Source organism: Panthera onca, chromosome X (genome assembly GCF_046562875.1).
Source record: "Panthera onca isolate mPanOnc1 chromosome X, mPanOnc1 haplotype 2, whole genome shotgun sequence".
Taxonomy (NCBI): Eukaryota; Metazoa; Chordata; class Mammalia; order Carnivora; family Felidae; genus Panthera; species Panthera onca.
Window position 1 is genome coordinate 81,320,833 of NC_138357.1, and position 21,199 is coordinate 81,342,031.

The following is a 21,199-nucleotide window of genomic DNA, read 5'->3' on the forward strand; positions in this document are numbered from 1 at the left end:
ACCCCAGACATAGGGATCTGCACTAGGAAGATAAGTCCCCCTAACATTTGGTTTTGAAACAAGTGGGGCTTAACTTTATGAGTTTTTGTAGTCAGGGGGCTTAAATTCAGGTACTTTAAAATCAGCTGGCTCAGCTCTGGGAGAGCTGGAAGGCAATAGGAAACTAAGTCTTCATCCTCAAAAAGTCAGCATATCAAACAACTCCACTGAGATACTGCATAGAAGCAGCAGTGTGAAAAGTGCTTAGGGTACACATTAAAGAGATTTATTTTCCAATCTCAGAACATGTGAAGGAGGGCAAGGGATCTTTAGGAGACTTCTCCAAGAACAAAAGAACTGGTGGGAGCCATTTCTTTGCACCCACAGCCTAGATAGCTAGACACTTGCAGAAAATACCATGAACACTTTCCACTTTGCTTGCTAACACTATGTAGCTCACCCTCACAATCTCTTGTGGACCGGTCCTATCCAACCCACTCTACAGAGGAGTCCCTCCAAAGCAGGTCCTGCATGTCTCATCCTACAGGGGCCAGCACTACTCCAAAGTAACTCCTGTACTGGGGAGAGGGGAAGATAACCCTTCGACTAAAGCCTCGGTAACCAAGCCTTATAACTGGCAGTATAGAGAGTCCTGGGGCGCCTGGGTGGCTCAGTCGGTTAAGCGTCCGACTTTGGCTCAGGTCATGACTTCCCAGTCCGTGAGTTTGAGCCCCACTTCGGGCTCTGCGCTGACAGCTCAGAGCTTGGAGCCTGTTTCAGATTCTGTGTCTCCCTCTCTCTCTGACCCTCCCCCATTCATGCTCTGTCTCTCTGTCTCAAATATAAATAAACACTAAAAAAAATTTTTTTTTTAAAAAAGAGAGAGAGTCCTGCCAGACATTACTCCTGCAGGCCCTGTGGGAATCTGGCCTGACTCCTGACCCCACACACCAACAAAAGCCTCTCAAGGGACAAGGCAGGGAGAGCACTCTGCTGGTAGGTGCTATTTCAGCCCCTAAAGACAGACCAGGAGAAGAGAGCTGGTTCGTCTCCAGACTCTGTCCACAAATGAAAGCCTCTCATTAGACAATGCAAGGAGAGTGCACTGCAGTTTGATGCTACTGTAGCCCCTGCAAATGTGCTGAGGGCAGGCATCTGGTCTGATTGCTGAAACCACCCAATGATAAGCCCACAGTGGCTTCAGACTGCCCTCTTAACAGAACAGGGACCAAATCCTACCCAGTGCGTGCATAATAGGCAAAGCAGGCCATTATAGCATACTGATAGGAAGGCAAATGTGGCTCAACCAGAAGAATAAGTCATATACAATCCACACAGGAGAAACTCCTGAGGCACCTGGTTCTGATAAACAAGGGACATTGTGCTACAAGCCACAACAAGAACTTTTCTTCATAAGGCTATTACTTTCAATACCAGGAGACATAAATGATCTGACACAGAAACAAACACAGAGTTAGATAAAATGAGGAGGCAGAAGAGTATGTCCCAAATGAAATAGCAATAGAAAATAAAAGCAAAACAGCTAAGTGAAACGAAGATAAGCAATATGTGTGGTAAAGAATTCAAAGTAATGGCCATAAAGAAGATACTCACTGGATTTTTAAGAGGTAGAAAATATAAAAATAACAAATAAGAAATGAAGGATTCAATAGCTGAAATTAAAAATACACAAGAGGAAGACGGAATCAATAGTTTAGAGGAGGAAGAAGACTGGATCATAGAGCTGGAAGAGAGAGTAATTAATAGGAAGAACCAAACTGAAGAGCAAGAAAAAAAAAAAGGAATAATAAAAAATAATAGGTTAAGGAAAGTCAACAACATCATTAAGTGTAATAACCCTTACGTTATAGGGATTCCAAAAGAGAGAGAGAAGGGGGCAGAAAATGTATGTGAAGAAATAATAGCTGAAGAATTCTCTAATCTGGACAAGGAAACAGATATCCAGATCCAGGAGGCACAGAGAACACCTAAAACAATCAACCAGAGGAGTACACACAAAGACACATTAAAGTAAAATTGCAAAAAGTAGTGAGAAATAGAGAATTTTAAAAGCAGCATAAGAAAACTTATACACATAGGAAATCCCATCAGGCTATCCACTGCTTTTTCAGCAGAAACTTGGCAGGCCAGAAGGGAGTGGCATGATACATTCAAAGTACTAAAACAAAAAAATCTGCAACCAAGAATACTTTACCCAGCAAGGCTATCATTCAGAATAGAAGAAGAGATAGAGTTTCACAGGCAACAAAAGTTAAAGGAGTTCACTACCACTAAACTAGCCTTAAAAAAGTTAAAGGGAATTCTTCAAGGGGAAAGAAAAGGCATGACCAGGAAAAAGATTATGAAATTATGATGAAATTATGAAATGAAAACACTTCATAGGTAAATATAAACATAATAAAAGTAGTAGACTAATTACTTATAATACCAGTATGGAGGTTAAACACAAAAGGATTAAAATCAATTATATCGATAAATATTTCTCCATAGATTCACAAAATAAAAAGTTATGAATTATGACATCATATACATAACAGGTTGTTGATGGCAGGAGTAAAAATTTAGTACTTTTAGAATGGGTTCAAAGTGACCATCTGTATGGGTTAAATTGTAGTGTAGGGCTAACGTAGCTTAAAAAATAACAGCTTTGTTCTGACACTGAAGGTCAAGAGATAATAGCCTTGCTTTACTCTTGTAAATTATGCTTCACACTCTTGTAAATCAGGCTTCACCAATGAAGGAAACAAAAGCTCAAAGAAAAGAGCATCAGAGGCAAGGTCAAGGAGATCCACTGGTTGCAACTTAGCGCAGAAAGTCTAAAACAATCACCTCATCCGGCAACTGTTTCTAGCTCATCTGGGAACTGTTTCTCTGTTCTGTTCCCAGGTGATAATAAAACGATGTGATCAGCCATAAAAACTCTGTATCCTGGTTGTTCAGGGCCACACTCTTATCAAGAGTGTTGGTCCCGATCGGTTGGCCTTGCCTCTCATTGCAATAAACTTTGTTGTGACTGTCACTGGTGCCCATAGCATTCTGTTTCAGGAGTCATGTGGATGCAACACATCAACTTAACATAGACAGCTATAGTCATCAGATGTTATATATGAGCATAATGGTAATCACAAATCAAAAACCTATAATAGATAACCAAAAAATAAAGAGAAAGGAATCCAAGCGTATCAGTAAAGAAAGCCATCAAACCACAAAGAAGAGAACAAGGGGAAAAAAACACAGAAAAACTACAAAAACAACCATAAAACAAATAACAACACAACAATAAGTACATATCTATCAATAATTACTTTGAGTTTAAATGGACTAAATGCTCCAATCAAAAGACACAGCATGACTGAATGTATAAAAAGCAAGACCCTGTCTACAAGAGACTCACTTCACACTTAAAGACACATGCGGATTTAACGCAAAGAAATGGAAAAACATTTATGATGCAAATGGAAGTGAAAAAAAAGATGGGGTAGCAAAGCTTATATAAGACAAGATAGACTTTAAAACAAATACTGTAATAAGAGACAACAAAGCATCATGTAACAAGAGACAACAACTACATGATGATAAAGGGAATGATCCAATATGAGGTAAGAACAATTATAAATATTTATGCAATCAACATAGGAGTACCTAAATAAAGAACATAAAGAAACAAACATATAAACACAAAGACAAGCATTGAAAGTAATAATGGCAGGGGACCTTAACACCCCATTTACATCAATGGATAGATCATCAAGACAGAAAATCACCCAAAAAAAAATAGTGGCTTTGAACACTGGACCACATGTAACTAACAGATATATTCAAAATATTCCATCCAGAAACAAAAGAATACACTCTTTTAAAGTGCACATGGAATATTCTCCAAAACAGATCACATGTTACGCCACAAAATAAGTCTCGGTAAATTATAAAAGAGTGAAAGCATATCATGCATGTTTTCTGACCACAATGGTACAAAATTAGAACTCAATCACAAGAAAAAATCTGGAAAGATCACAAATACATGGAGACTAGGGCGCCTGGGTGACTCAGTCGGTTGAGCATCTGACTTCAGCTCAGGTCATGATCTTGCAGTCCGTGAGTTTGAGCCCTGAGTTGGGCTCTGTGCTGACAGCACAAACATTTAAAGAAGAATGAATACTATTCTTCTCAAACTATTCCAAAAAAATATGAGGAAGGAAAGCTTCCAAATTCAATCTATGAGGCCAGCATTACCCTGATACCAAAACCAGATAAAAACACGACGAAAAAGAAAACTACAGGCAAACTCACTGATGAACAAAGATGCAACAATCCTCCACAAAATATTAACGAACTCAATCTAACAATACAGTAAATAAATCATTCACCATGATCAAGTGGCATTTATATCTGGGATACAAGGCATTTAATATTTGCAAATCAATCAACGGGATACACCACATTAGCAACAGAAAAGAGAAAAAGCATACAATCATTTCAATAGATGCAGTGAGAGCATTTGAAAAAATATAATATCCATTCATGATAAAAACTCTCAACAAAGTAGATTTAAAAGGAACATACCTCAACATAATAAAGACCATATGAAAAACCTACAGCTAACATTCTCAATGGTGAAAAACTGACAGTTTTTCCTCTAAGATCAGGAAAAAGACAAGGATGTCCACTCTCACTACTTTTATTCAACATAGTATTAATAGGAAGTCCAAGCCAAAGCAATCAAACAAGGAATAAAAGGCATCCGTATTGGTAAGGAAGAATTCAAACTTACACTGTTTGCTGATGACATGATACTATATATTGAAAACCCGAAAGACTCAATCAAAAAACTATTAGAACTGGTAAATGAATTCAGTGAAGTTGCAGCATATAAAATTAATATACAGAAATCTGCATTGCCATACACTAATAATTAAGTAACAGAAAGAGAAATTAAGAAAACAATCCCTTTTATAATTGCAAAACAAAGAATAAAATATATAGGAATAAACCAAGCAGATAAAAGACCTGTACTCTGAAAACTGTAACATACTGAAGAAGGAAACTGAAGATGACACTAACAAATGGAAATGATATTCCATGCTCATGGATCAAAAGAACAAATACTGAAATGTCCATACTACCCAAAGCAATATACAGATTTAACGCAATCCCTATCAAAATACCAACAGGATTTTTAACAAAAGTAGAACAAATAATCCTAAAATATGTATGGAACCACAGAAGACCCCAAACAACCAAAGCAATCTGGAAAAATAAGAACAAAACTGGAGGTATCAGAATCCCAGATTTCAAGATCTACTACAAAGCTGTAGTAATAAAAACAGTATGGTACTGGCACAAAAATAAACATAGAGTCCATGGAACAAAATAGAACACAAATACACCCACGCTTATATGATCAATTAATCTACCATAATGGAGGCAAGAATATACAATAGGAAAAAGACAATCTCTTCAACAAATGTTACTGGGAAAACTGAATAGCTACATGCATATGAATGAAACTGGACCAGTTTCTTACTCCATACACAAAAAATGAACTCAAAATGGAGTAATAGACCTAAATGTGAGACCTGAAAATGTAAAATTCCTAAGAGAAAACATAGGCAATGATTTCTTTGACATTGGCAATAGAACCATTTTTCTAGTTACATCTGTTCTGGCAAGGGAAACAAAAGCACAATCAAACTACTGGGACTACATAAAAATAAAAAGCTTTTGCACAATACAGGAAACCATCAATAAAACAAAAAAGGCAACCTACCAAATGGGAGAAAATATTTGCAAATAATATATCTAATAAGGGGTTAATATAAAAAAATATATAAAAAACTTAATAATAATAATTCAACCCCCCCCTCCAAAAAAACCCCAAAAAATCCAATTTAAGAAATGGGCAGAGGACATGAATAGACATTTTTCCAAAGAGGACATACAAATGACCAACACACATGAAAAGATGTCCAACATCACTAATTATCAGGGAAGTCCAAATTAAAACCATAACAAGATATCACTTTACACCTCTCAGAAAGGCTAAAATAAAAATACGCAAGAAATAACAAGTGTTGACGAGGATGTAAAGAAAAAGGGACCCTCATACACTGTTGGTGGGAAGGTAAATTGGTGCAGCCACTGAGGAAAACAGTAAGGAGATTCCTCAAAAAAATTAAAAATATGATTTTCATATGATCTAGTAATTCCACTACTGTGTATTTACCCAAAGGAAAGGAAAATACAAATGTAAAAAGATATGTGGGTCCCTATACTGCAGTATTATTTACAATAGCCATGATATGGCAGCAACCCAAGTGTCCATCCATAAATGAATGAAGAAGATATGGTATATATATACAATGGAGTATTATTCAGCCATAAAAATGAATGAAATCTTGCCATTTTTAAGAACAGGGATCAACCTAGAGAATATAATACTAAGTGAAATCAGGCAGAGAAAGATAAATACCACATAACTTCATTCATTTGTGGAACTTAAGAAACAAGACAAAGCAATAAACAGAGGAAAAAAAGACAAAAAACCAGACTCTTAAATACAGAGAACAAACTCCTAGTCTCCAGAGGGGAGGTGGCTGGGAAAAATGGATGAAATAAAGGGGATTAAGAATACAGTTACCTTGATGAGCAGTGAGAAATGTATAGAACTGATGAATCATTATACTGTACGGCTGAAATATAACACTATATGTTAATTTTACTTAATTAAGAAAACATACAGGCTGCTTAATGATATCACATTGACAAGTTCCTTACATAAACCTGAAAATTACTTGCCAAATGGATATTATATTTCCCTTACCATGGAAACTTTATGAGTATTTTTAAAAAACTTTGAGTGCTTATGCTGAGATTTATTCTTCCTAAAAACAATCCTACCATTTACCTATATCTGTAGAAAAGAAGTTTAGAAAGCATGTCAACCATTTTGTGCAGCACCCTTTATATTTCTTACCAGGTCCCGTTGATCCTCCTGTACCAGATCCATTTTGTGTACTAAGCAAAAGATTTTGGCATCTGGAGAATTCTGAAGAATAGCCTCTAGGCATGATTGGTAATAATGCATGTCCTTTTCCAATTCACGGCTTTCCACATCAAACACATATATCAGAACCTCCACATTTCTGAAGATGTTGTCTCGCTGGCTAGTGAAATAATTTTCCATGAAAGTGTCCTGTCTAGTAGGAAAAAAAAAATCTAGGTAGTAAACAAGTCCTTGGTTTAGTCACTCCTATTTACAATCTATTTTTGTTGGCTTAATCAATGTGAAAGATAATCTTACAGCTTCAAATTACTAGGCAAATAAATAGTAAAATAAATAGGCCAAAAAGGTATGGCCTCACCTTATTTCTTGAGCCCCACCTTGCACCACTCTTTGCTCCTCTCCTTGTGTTCCAAATACACTTTGACCTTCTCTCATTTGGACTAGCCTGTGGTATACCCAACAAGGGGCACTTACACATTGTTTACTCTGTTGCACATGCTATTCCCCTATCTCCACATCTAATTAACTCCTACTTGTCCCTTTAGATTTCAGTTCGATCCATATTTCCTCACAGAAACTATCCCTGATATCCCTGTCTTGAGCAAATCCAGTCACCATAGGCCCTAATATAACAGTTTTTTTAATATTTATTTATTTTTGAGAGAGAGCATGTGCACAAGTGGGAGAGGGGCAGAGAGAGTGGGAGAAAGAGGATCCAAAGCAGACTCTGTGCTGACAGCAGAGAGCCCAATGCGGGGCTCGAACTCATGAGCCGTGAAATCATGACCTGAGCCAAATAGGACACTTAACTGACTAAGCCACCTAGGTGCCCCAACACTGTTTTTATTTTTCACACTTAACCACAAATGTGATATTACATGTGTCTGTGCAAATTTTTAATTAATGGAATTCACTTCCCTACACAATATATTCCATGAAAGCAAGGATCATGTCTGTTACTGTCTGTCGTTGTTTCCCAGCTTTATGCAAAGAGCCTGCCATAGGGTAGGTGCTCAGCGAATGTTTATTGAATGAATAACCGTCATATACTCTAAACTATATGACAATGACTCCAAGATAACTTTTTATAAGTGTTGTTCTTTGACCCTTAGGCTGTGTGCTGCTTACCAAGAACTTCTCAATTACCAGGCAGCCAGTGAAAAAACAGTAGTTTTGTTGGAATTTAAGAAACGAAACAAGTAAGCAAAGGAAAGAGAGAGAGAGAGAGAGAAAGCAAAAAACAAACTCTTAAGTATTGAGAACAATCTGATGGTTACCAGAAGGGAAGTAGGTGGAGGAGATGGGTGATATATGTGATGGGGATTAAGGAGTGCATTTATCGTGATGTGCACCGGTTACTGTATGGAATTGTTGAATCACTATATTGTATACCTGAAACTAATGTGAAACTGTATGCTAGCTATACTGGAATTAAAATAAAATAAAATAATAAAAAAAGAGTTTTGTCATGTCACAAGCTTTTAGTCTTGTACTTTGTTATTAATTAGCTGTGTGACCTTGGGGGATTCATAAGCTCACTGGACGTCAGCTGCCTTATCTGCAAAATTAATAACACCTTAGTGCCTAAAAGCAAGGAACTATAACTAATCTCTTGAAATAGATTACAGAACTAGAAGAATTATAATGAGGAAGGATTTGTATGGAGAGAGCTCCTAGAGCATTAAGTGAACCATCTGCTAGCAATAATGGAGTCATTTTCTTATAGAATATTTGGCTATTTCATTATTCTTTCAACAAAAAATTCATTCAGCACCTGTTATATGGTTGGTTCTATGCCAGGAGCTGGTAAAACACTGAGCTAACAATAATGTCTGTCTATTTTGTGAGGAACTTTCCTATGCATTTATATATCATCTTACTGAATCATCAAAACAACCCTATTGAGTGGGTACCACTATTATCCCTTTTGTACAGATGAAGAAACTGTAGCTCAAGAGTTTAAGTAATCTACCCAAGATAACACAGCTAACAGAGGTGTGCTATAAACCCCAATCTAACTCCAGAGCCTAGGCTCCTAACCACTGTGCAGCATGGAGATGCAAATGGCCATATTGTAGGGAGCAATATCCACATATAAGCACAGTGAATGTGCATTTGTGATGGACTATTCTGGAAGTGCCTCAGCCATGAGAGGAAAAACTGTTTCCTACTCCTCCAACAGCTGGTAAGTCAGCTGGAGAATATATACTTAGGGCAATCTACAGTGCTTAGGCTGCCTGGAGATTGAAAATAATAAAGAATGAGGTGGTATGGTATGATGACTAAGAACTCAGCATTGGTGTTATGACACTTGAGATAAAAACCTAATTTCTTCACCTGCAAAAGAGGGTGATAATCTATCCCATACTACAGATACCTAGATATAGCTTATGTTACTGATGATTAAACATGTCACATATGGCATGTTCACAATTACATAAAAGTCAGAAATCTTTAATCAAGTGCCAGTTCTGAAGTAATTTCTATCGAATGTATCTATTACAAGTGATAGTTACTTTAATGTATTTTCTACACTTGATTATACTAGGTGCTATGATTATTGTCACTGGCCCTACAAACAAGCAGATGGTACTTACCCACCACAGTCCCACAGGTTCAATACCAGGTTTCCCAGAAATCGAACATGAGAATGTTCTACATCAACTGGAAGACAAATATGACAAATCTAGTATTGTAGCATGTGAGGTGAAATTCAAAATAAGCTAACCCAAAAAGAACTAACCCATGGAATTCAGAAGGACCAAAGTGGAGTGAAATGCTCAAAGCTACAACAAGAAGGTGATATTTAGCTTAGTAGTGTAGTTTAGTGGCAAGGTGGGCACCTAAACTAGTCTGAGCTACAGAGCTGGCTTTCATGTACGTCATTTTACTTTTTAGTACTTTAGTGCTTACAGCAGAAACAATCTCCAATTATAATATTAATGTTAACATTTCAACATGTAAGACAGAGACATATACCAAAATAGCTCTTCTCCAACCCACCAACACCCTCCACAAAAAAATTTAATACCAACACCAAATACAAAACAAGCATAAAACATAACCCAACTCACTCCCTCTATTGGTTTCCCTATTTCAGTTAATGATCCTACCACTGTCCCATCTGGGGGGGGGGGGGGGGGAACAGGTCATTGTAGACTTCTCTGTCCACATTCATTGATATTCCTTTGTAATCTCTCAATTCCACACCTTGTTTTACAACTTGCCACTAACATTAAGGAAGGCCCTTTACCTTTCCAAGCCTATATAACTATAATAGCTCTATAATTACCTCTCATCAGGAAACCTTACCCACTTTACTTCATCCTATAGGCTACTGTCAGGTTCATCTTCTTAACACTACTTTGAACATGTCACTCCCCATTCAAAAAAATTTCAATGGTTCCTCCATGTCTACAGGGGGGCATTCAAGGTCCCTCAGAATTTGGCTTCCAATCTACCTTTATATCCCCAGTGAGTCACATTAATAAAGCCTTTTGCTTCAGTCCAATTTGGTTTGTTCATAGTCCTCCCCAACCCCACTACCTCCCCAACCCCCAATATACCTTACACCAGGGGTCGCAAACTTGCTAATATGGGCCAGGCCAGTAAATGTACAAAAGCAAAGATAATCATGTATGGAGAGCAAACATCCATCCAAGGGGATGATGGAGTGGTTGTCAATTACTCAATTACTCAGCTGTAGCTCATTTGTCAGGCATGAATGTGGGATCAAGATGATCATATCTTTAAAACTTCCAATAGTAGTAGGAAATCCATATTTTTGCAGAAACTTTTACATATTAATAACTAATTCCAATTTTTCTAAAACATTGTACAAGCCAAACAAAACATATCTACAGGCCTTATCCAGCTTATAGATTGCCTGTTTGCGACCTCTGCCTTACACTTCTCTCTGTACTCTATACTTTGCCTACTCTGTTCATCTGCCTAGAAAGTCCTCCCCACCTTTCTTTCAAAGTTATGTTCATCTATTAAAACCCAGATTAAATTCCACTTCCTCTAAAAGCCCTACCTGGCCACCCCCACTTACCGTCATCACTCCCTCTGAATTCATTCAAACATTTATTAAGCATCTACTCTCTGCCAGGCACCAAAAATCACAAGGAGGAATAATGAAAATTCTTATCCTGAAAATTTCCTTAAAGTCTAGCAATTATCATTTATACAATTTATGTGACAATCAATCATACAGTGGTGTTTCTTCTATGACTATCTTGAATCTATTGCTTAAATTGACTGCTCTCTAAACTTTGTGCAATTTTATCTTCTTATAACCTAGATCATAAGCAGCAAAGCATTATTATAAAAAACATGGGCATTGGAGGTAAACAATTTTAGTTCAAATACCAGCTGTACTTCTCTGTGTGACCTTGGGCAAGTCACTTAACCTCTGAGTATGTTTCCTTTTCTATTAAAAAAGATGGAAGGCATGCTACTGACCTCACAGGATTATTGTGAGGTTTAAAGGAGTTATCATACAAGTGCCTGGCACGTAGTAGGTGCTCAAACTATTTCCCTTCTTCCCCTTACTTCCCCCTCCTTGGAAAAGGAATCATATCTTACATGTCTTTGTATTTCCAACAGAGTCTACGAGAGAGTAGGTGCTCAAACTGCTATTAATTTGAAGACTATGTAAACGGTCTAGTACTAAAAAAAAAATGGAAAGAAGTGCTACTGAGAAAGGGAAAGACAATAACAAAAGAAGTGACAGGATTCAGTGACTGTTTAGATATGAAGCACATGGGACAGAAATCTGGTTTCTACTCCCATATCAGAAATTGTTCTCATCAAGTGACCAGTGGCCCCATCATCAAATCCAGTGGACTTTTTAGTCCTAGTCTTACTTTCTGCAGCATGACACTGTTGACTACTCTCTTCTCAAGAAATTCTCTTCTCTTGGCCTCTGATATCATACCTATAACCTCTCTGGCAGATCCTCCTATTCTTCTTTCTGTCCCTTAAATGTTAGAGTTCTTCAGGATTTCACCTTTGGCAACCTACTTTTCTCTCTAGATTTTTCCCCCAGGCAAGCTTTCTGTTCCAGTTCTATTATTTACCATTTGGATACTGTTAACTCATAAACGTGTATCTCTTAATATAGATGTCCCTCTCCCTTTCTGAAACATGTATTGGACATCTTCACTTGAATAATGCACAAGTATCCCAAACTCAGTGTATCCAAATATAACTCATCTCACCATTTTCCCTACAAAATCTATTCTTTCAGTCTTCTCCATCTCAGTGAATTTAACCAGTTGCCTAAGCCAAAACCTTAATTTTATCCTTGAATCCATCCTTTCCTCTACTATTCCCCCCAAACCTATCAGCAAGTTCTATTAACTCTACCTCTTAAATATATCCCAAATTCATTTTCTCCTCACTATATCCACTACCACTACTTTAACCCAAGTTAAGGTCCCATCATCTCTTACCTTGTCTACTAAAATAGTTTCCTAATTTATCAACCTGCTTCTACCCTTGCCTCCGTCCAATCTTTCCTCCATGTTAGATATAATGGTCTCTCCAAAATGCAGATTTTACTCCATCCTTCTTTAAAAAGAAAAAAAAAAGCTTCTGTATATGTATGATTGTATACACCCAGGAAAAATAAAAAAGGCCAGAAGGACAATTTCAAACTACTAATGGTGGTTGTCCCTAGGAAGCAGGCCTGATGATGAGGGAAGGAGTAGACTTTCTACACTTCTATAATACCTGAATTTTTCGTATTACTTTTGTAATTAAAATTGAAAATTAAAAATAATAAAATCTGATGTTACTTTTCTGTTTAAAATTCTCTAGGGGCTGCCCTCTACCCTCAGTTCAAACTACCTGACTTGGGTTATAAGACTTTATGATCTAACCCCTACGTTCTGCCTCCCTCTTCTATTCTTCCTGTCCTGCTGTCATAAGAGCAACTGAAAAGAACCAGAAGAGAGCTTTGGGAAATCACATACACTTATGGGGCAGAAAGAAGAAAATATTTTTTAAAGGAGTAGGGATAGTTAAAGATAAAGGAAGAAAACCAGGGTAATAAAGCATTAAATAAAAGCCAAGGGAACAGAATTTTGAGAAGGTAAGAAATCTTGGAGCTGTCAACAGTGTTTGTGACTAAAATACTTCAAAATTATATTTTTATTGACAAGTTTACTATTCCAACAAACACATTTTAATAGCCCTCTAATAAATTAATTATATCACCATTCTGTATCTTTACCTCAAAGTTTAAAACACAGTAGGCTCTAAGTTTAACAAAATAAAACTGGATTTTTTCAGCAATGACAAGCTAGAAAAACATTAAAGGTGATATAATATTTTAGAAGTACTCTTTTACTACTTTTAAAGAAAATCAGCAACTGCATAAAAAAACCAATAAGTGAAAATCAAAGCACTATATGTATTTTCAAGTAGTCTTTAAGTTTAGCAGTAGAATCCAGACTTTTCTTCAGCAATGACAAATTAACTAATGATACATTCAAGCATTAAGTCCAACATAATTATTTAAAGCATATTTTACTACCTTTAAGGAAATATAGTAACTGCTAGCAAAGTATATCAATAAAGCTCCCACCTGAGATATTCTTAAGGACAAGTGTCCTGTCCCATTCACAGTGCCTGGCACACAGGACGATCGAGAAAAGCACTTGTTGAATAAATGGACTGCTTGAATATATGGGGTTCATATAATTTGCAACATTCTGTTTGTAACCTTTTAATGCTGCTGCTAGATTACTTCAAAACTATTTCAAGTAGCTTGAATAGTTTTGAAATTTGGGTTGCATGACTATTCACTAGACTTAGGGTAGTAAATCAACCTCTGCTGATTAGCTAAACACAAAAATATTAATTGACTAGAAAAAGGTACTTCAGTAAAATGTACATAATTTAAAATACACAAAGAATGAAATTCCCCAGGCATGGTGGCTATAGAACAATGGACAGAGCAGGAGCATATAATGACATTTAAGTTCTAACACTTGCTAGTTGAGTAAGCTTAACTTCTAGTTCATCTATCAAAATGAAGTTAATATAAAGAGTAAATAAAAAAGCATATAATAAATACCAGCTTCCTCTAATATACTGAAACCATATGATTATTAGGTCCAGTTATTTAACTTGGGAGAATAGAAACAAATTAAAATCTAGCAAACCAAGACATGAAGAAGTCTGGAGAGGTACTTTTCTAAAAGGAAGTCTCTCAAGGCATGACAAGCCATAGGACCTTGTCCTGACCAAAATTTTTGAGGAATGGCTTAGATGAAAACTAGATGAGATGCTTATCAAATGTACAAAATGCACCAAGCTAAGAAGAATAGCTAACAGAACAGATGAGATAATAAGCATATAAAATGAAAACAGTATTGGATCCTTTTTCTACAGATAAGGAAACTGAGGCCCTGAGAGATAATGACTCATCCTGGACTTCACAGTTAACAAACAGTGGGTACAGGAACATAAAGGCTAAAACAAACAAAACTGAGTAATTTAATAGATATAAGAATTTATTCTTAGATTTTAAATATTAGCTGCACAAGAATCAAAAGGATGATATGTGTTTTAGTAACAATGTATGTGAAAAGGATTTTTTTTTAGTATGACTCAATATAATGAAAACCACTCCAAAAAATAAGAGTAGGGGGCTAGACTGTGCTAACAGCAGTGCAATGCCCAGAATAAGAAATATAATAGTCCTACCCTGATCTGATCAGATCACATCTATATTCAAGTCTCAGCACTTTAAGAAGAACATAGACACATTCAAACAAGTCCTTAAAATGCTTCAAAATGATGTCAAATGAGGAATATATGGAGGAACTGGAGATATTTAACTTAGGTAGATAAGATTTGGGAAGCAAGGATAGATTGAGACATTAATCATACTCAAATATTTGTAGAGACACAAAGGAACAAAAAGAGGACCAGCTAACAAAAGGGAAATAGATTTAGGGTTCTAACTAAGAAATAGCTTTCTAACTATTAAAGCTGCTCCAGGGGTGCCTGGGTGGCTCAGTTGGTTAAGCGACCAACTTCAGCTCAGGTCATGATCTCAGGGTTCGTGAGTTCGAGCCCCGCATTGGGCTCATGCTGACAGCTCAGAGCCTGGAGCCTGCTACAGACTCTGTGTCTCCCTCTCTCTCTGTCCCTCCCCTACTCTGTCTCTCTGTCTCTCAAAAATAAAAATAAACATTAAAAAAAAAATTTAAGGCTGCTCCAATTTTGACAGTATGTGTGTGTGTGTGTGTGTGTGTGTGTGTGTGTGTGTGTGTGTATACACACATATATATATGATACTCCCAGTACTTTATAAACAAAAATGAGGTATCCTTCTTTGTATCCTAGGGTGTGGAACATAAGCTGTTTTAAAATGTTTGTGGTTCTTGAAACAAGAATGAGATACCTTATGAAGTAGTGGGTGACTTGTCCCTAAAAGTGTTCAAGATGCTAGAAACCCAGATCAGGAATCTTTGAAAGCCAGGTAGGGCAATGCTTTCATCACTTAGAGGCCAAGGACCATGGCAGAATCCAGAAATGCCTGGATGTTGCAAAATAAATTGGCATTACAACCTAGAGACAGAAGAGGTCTTCCAGAAGCATAGATCCACTGAACTGGCAGCCACAGCAGCCCAGTTAGCCTATATTACAAAGCCAGATTTAACATTCAAACAAAAAAGGGCAATGAAACATTTCTCAAGTCAGAGCTGGAACTCCATTGAGAACATCTATATATATATCCAGGAAGAGAAGCAGCAGAGAATACACATCAAGCTAACCTCCTGCCCACAGCCCCCGCCACCCAGAATTTACCTTTTAATGACTAACAGCTTTAAAAAAGTCTTAGAGATTTTATTGTTATGCTTATTAATAGCTATCATGTTATTTCCTTTTATATAATAAAAACAACCCCCTACAAAAAAGGAAAAAATAATCAAACAAAAGGGTCCCTATGTTTATTTAAGAAACAGCAGGATAAAAAACAAGTTGGACAAGGGTATCCTACTTGGTAAGCAACCTAGAAGGGACCTTCCCAAGAGAGCAAGTAGTAGTAACCAGAATTAGGCCACACCCCTCTGAGAAGGAATGAAAAACAAAGGAGAAACATGCTCCAAAACAAATCTCTCAACCTCTGCATCCCTAACTTACTGCAATCAAGTGCCTTAGGCAGACTATTAATAGTTAAGATCACCTGATTTCACAATAAGATAAAACATCTTACTTGTTGCACCAAGGCGACGTGTGTCTCTGGCAATATAATTTGCAAAGATAATAGACCTCATACTGGTCTTACCAGACCCACTTTTACCCATCAACAGCACCTAAGGACAAAGTGAGAAAAAACAATGAAGTTAGAAATCTAGAGCAAATCAAGTATAAAGGGACCCATGTCTCTCCTGTACTTGATGTTTTACTGAAGTGACAGTACCAACAACCTGCTGCAAATACTTGTAACTAACTAGTTCCCTGACCAATGGTGAATACAGAGATACCTAAAATTCCAGGGACCAGGCACTTACCAGTCATGGATCACACATCCTCTTGGCAATATAATCGCATGAATTTATTATGCTACCATTATACACTATCATATATTCAGAACTATGTTAGAGAAATAACAACTTGAGGAAATCAAACCCTGACTCATAATCTAATGCTTCACGCACTGAACTACCTGGCAGGGGATTTCATTGTAACTGAAAGTTCCTCCTCCTGATTAAGGTCAACCTTTCCACCTCTGCCCTTGATCTCATGCCTTCTACTTACTCTATGATTTTATTCTTTAATTAGTCTGTATATTTTTTCTTTTTAAGTGTCCCATGGCCTACAAGATCAAGTCCTTAAACAACATATAAGACCTTCCTTGATCTGGCTTATCTACTTCTCTGTAATTACCTCCTGACCTTCCTGGCTTGGAACTTTTAGAGTCCAGCCATACTGAACTGAACTGAACTGCTTATATCCACTTTGATTGCTCCCAGAACTCCAGGCAGCCCAGATCTATGTCTCTGTTTCATGCTGTATTCTCTGCCAATAACTTTCCATTCCTTTTTCTTCCTTCAGCTAAGCTCCATTCATCTCTCAAGACTTGGTTCAGTAATAAACTCCTCAAGAAGCTTCTCTGATCTCAATGTCCTAAGGTGGCTTGGGTGCATCTCACCTCTTTCCTCCCATGGCACTTGTAGAGCATTGCAAAGACCATAATGCACTGCGGTTATCTGGGATTTTTTTGGTCTTTCACAAGACTCTGAGTTCTTGAATAGCAGGGAGAATAGCCTTTGTATCTCCAGTGCGTAACATATAACAGACGCTTAAAATATGTTCATCAAAAGAATGACCAAGCTATCAAAACAAAGACATAAACCTAGCAAGTTTTTAATGATGACAACTTTCCAATGGAAAAGGTGAACTTATGAAGGTGAATAGCCATCATATCAAAGTCAGCACCTAACAAAGACAGAAAAACACCTATCAAAGATACTGTAGATTCTTGCACTGGAGGGAATTTGGTAAGGTAACTTTTCAGTCTTTTCAAACTTTAAACTTTATGGACTATAGTTCCAATTACCTTGCTTTTCAAATGAAGGGGGTATGGTTATATCTTCAATCCCTAAATAATTTACAAAATTTTCTAATTACAAATGTAGGGAGTATTGACAAAAGTGTATTGCACTCAGACTCAATTTAATCTAATCTAGCTATTTAGCTACATAACTTTATCTAACAAAATGTTACTGACAAGCCAGTCTAAGGCTGTTGGAAAAATTACTTTGTTTTATTCTTAATCACACAGAAATTTCTGGTATTTTTAGCCAACCTTATTGACAGCAACTTTAGTTTTTTTAAGTGTATTTATTTATTTTGAAAGAAAGAGAGAGTGCTAGTGGGGGAGGGCAGAGAGAGAGAGAGAATTCCAAGCAGGCTACATTCCATCAGTGCAGAGACAGATGTAGTGCTCCATCTCATGAACCATGAGATCATAAACTGAGCCAAAATCAAGAGTAAGCTACCCCAATAGCAACTTTGGACAGGCTCATTAAGAACATTCCTTTAGCAAACTGAATTATATAACTGAATTATTGGATGAAGTTACGGGTAAATATGGTGTTTTTCTTGTGTTTTTTAATTTAAGAAATCTTCAACTGCTTAGGAAAGAGTAACCAAGGCTAACGGTGTTAGGTGCTAACTTAAGGCCTACACATGCATTTACTCATTTAAACTTCATAACAGCCCTATGAGATAGATCATATTATTATCACCATTTTACAAATGAAGAAACTGAAAGCCCAAATTTCAGAAATTTGCTCCAGAACTGTGCCCTTATTGATTCTGTCTAACCCCCAGGTGGGGCACAGTACCATAAGAGCACAAGGGAAGGAATGTTCAATTCCACTTGGAAAACTCATATAAGACATTATAGAGGTAACATTTAAGTTGGGTTCGTTGGGTTCCACAAAAATGTGCAGGAAGACGCCTGTGTAGTGTTTGTGTATGGCTTGCACAAAATGCAAATTCGTAATTTGTAGAAAAACAGATTCTGTATAGCTATGGCAAGGTGCACAGGTGTGGCAGATTGGTTTAGTCAGGAAAATTTTTAAAGGGCATTCTATACTATGAAGTCACTTGAATTTCATTCTATGGGCTTTGGGAAGTATGTGAATGACCCAGTTAGATTTAAATATTAGAAAAATTAAATCTGATAGCAGAGAAGGGGATAAGAGTCAAAGAGAAAATGTAGAAGATTCCTGAAATGGTCCAGGAAAGATGATATATATACACCACAAATTTATTTCCTGAATCATATCTTCTTACCTTCACTTTTATGTATTTGATGTAATTAACATGTCTTACCTTTTTCTTCATGGCTGTATTTGGTAGCACCCACCTGCAGATATAAACCAAAAGACAGTTTCCAGGATCCATTGCCTTAGAAATTGGAATTTAAAAAATACAAATAAATGTGGAGTTGCAAAAGAACATGTTTAGCACAACAGCTGAGTACAGCTGTGTGCAGGAACTCCGTTAAAGAGGTCCTTGTTCTCCTAAATTATAAAACTGGATTCAAGTTCCCTAACCCCTAATTACAGTGCTCAGGAGACGGCTCCTAAGGTTTATTTAGTGATATAAATGAGCCATAAAATTCAAGATTTAATTTTTTATTATCTTAAAAAAAATTATCAAAGCAACATATATAAGTGCTTTAGTGAAACAATACTGTCCTATTTGAATGTCCTCTATTATTTTTAAGTTAGCCTATTTTTAAAACCTGGAAGTATGTTTAGTCAGCTGTCCTTCCAAGTCATATTTTACTCATTACATGCACAAAGTATATACAATAGAAATCTCAAGTTCAGGAACAAAAATGCACTGAAAGTACTCTCAAGCCACTGATCTCTGCCCCGGAAATACCAACCTTCTCCCTAGTCGTCTTATCCTCAACATGATGATGTTAAATCTCCTTTACTGATAATTCAAAGAAACTCAAAACTATCTTCTCAATTAGAACAGTTCCCTCAACCTCAGGACTAATATTAGGCCCATCCCAAGGGTTGTTTCTGCCCAGTTAACGACCAATCGATCCTCTTTCCAGTTTATCCTGTCACCAAAAGCATGACACCAATCAACCTTACTGGTAAATCGAAGCAATTTATCATAGGTGGGATGTTCTAATTCATGATATTTTCTTCAGTTAGAACCCCCATTCTAGGTTTGACATAATAAACTTCACCCACCCTAGCGATCCTTCAGGTTCCCCTATGGGAGGATCCATTCTTGGCCCCAGATTCTCTTTCTCCATCTTTCTCTCAGAGTCAGATTCTTCCATCGTGCAACAAGTCCTTTCCAGTCCTTTCTAAACCGCAGTACTCTTTTTCTTTTTTCTTTTTTTTTTTTTTTTTTTTTTTTTTCCTTTTTTCCTGTTCACACCCTCAGTCGCCTACTTTAATTGCCTGTGGCCGCTAGGCCTGCTCTATTCTTGCCTCCGCCTTTGTCCACTGGGGGGCTGCTTTCCCCACGGTTACTTTAAACCGCCTTGAACTTGGCCTCAAGGAACAGCCTAGCTGGCCAGTTCAAAGGCTAAATAATGTGGTGGTGCAAAGGAAGAGACGGAGGATGAGTGAAAAAGAGGAGTGGTGGGGACTCGTGTCGAGTTTGGGCCTCAGGACCCAAAGTCTCGAAACGCAAATGTGACTTCACCCGAAAAGAGGTGGAGACGGCGGAGGTGGCAGAAAGAGCAGACCCGTGCGGTAGGCACTAAGTAGTGACTGTCCCCGCCGGCTTGTCGTTACCGACCCTGGTCGCCCGAGAGCGTCCGCCGGCAGCGGCAGTTATGACCTAAACGCCCGCCCTTCAGGAGCCCAGGTACCTCACCGCAGGCACCGACAGCAGGCCAGGATCACGTGGGCACCTCCTGTAAGCCCAAAGCCCGTCATGTGACGCGCTGCTACCCAAGGGGCGGGTGGACTGGGAAGACTACCATAGATACTGCGCGGAGAAAGACAGAGCGCCGCCAGTCGCCATAGCTGCTATCGCTCCGCCTTGAGTCGGGTGGGAAGCTAACATCCTGTAAGCTGTTTACTTGTGGGCTGGCCTGGCCCAACTGGCCTGCCACGCAGAATTAAAGGAGACGTTTTCAATTTCAGTTCTTCAACGCTAGCTTCTTTGTGTGTGTGTGTGTGTGTGTGTGTGTGTGTGTGTGTGTGTGTGTGTGAGAGCGTGTGTGTGTGTGTTGTTGTTGTTGATGTTGTTTTGTTGTTGCTGTTTTAATTGCTATTTCACCCTTAACATTTTTCTGTGAGGAAGGCCGAGCATCGTTTTTGTCTTCCTGCTTTTTAAGTCTTTGTCTTCTTTTTATTATTAGTCCCTGTAACCGAGCTTGTAATGAAATGACTTATTACATCCAAAGTGATTACAACTAAGTCTTTCACATACTATGCACACAATGAAAGTTATTGCTGGGACCAGGTATTCATTGGGAAGTCTAGAAAGCATACTCATCTCCAAACTTGTTTAAAAGTGGAAGGGAAATAAATTCTCACTGACCATAGTAAGAAGTCAATAAAGTCTAAAATTGATGATGAAGGGACATTGATAGGTATTTACATAATATATTTAGACATAGAGACCTCCAGATAAAATGGCCAAAAAAGTTCAAAGGGGTTGCTTCTGGAGAGGAGCAGGGTA

At 37.6% G+C, this 21,199-nt stretch overlaps 1 protein-coding gene across 5 annotated transcripts in view; it reads right to left on the bottom strand.

Moving 5' to 3' along the window:
* RRAGB (Ras related GTP binding B) overlaps window positions 1–20,478 on the bottom strand; it is a 52,091-nt gene extending 31,613 nt beyond the window's left edge. Inside the window, exons 1-6 of one of the 5 annotated variants that reach the window (XM_081793482.1) lie at window positions 19,750–20,436; window positions 18,869–18,902; window positions 16,239–16,338; window positions 11,591–11,674; window positions 9,601–9,667; window positions 6,974–7,196 (exon numbers count right to left, since the gene is read on the bottom strand). In XM_081793482.1, coding sequence (XP_081649608.1) covers window positions 6,974–7,196; window positions 9,601–9,667; window positions 11,591–11,674; window positions 16,239–16,338; window positions 18,869–18,902; window positions 19,750–19,841 — 600 coding nt within the window. In that variant the 5' untranslated portion in view covers window positions 19,842–20,436. Of the gene's footprint in view, window positions 1–6,973; window positions 7,197–9,600; window positions 9,668–11,590; window positions 11,675–16,238; window positions 16,339–18,868; window positions 18,903–19,749 lie in introns of all 5 variants that reach the window. The other 4 variants (XM_081793483.1, XM_081793486.1, XM_081793485.1 and 1 more) reach the window with 4 other exon arrangements.
* Between the last annotated feature and the right edge of the window lie 721 nt (window positions 20,479–21,199).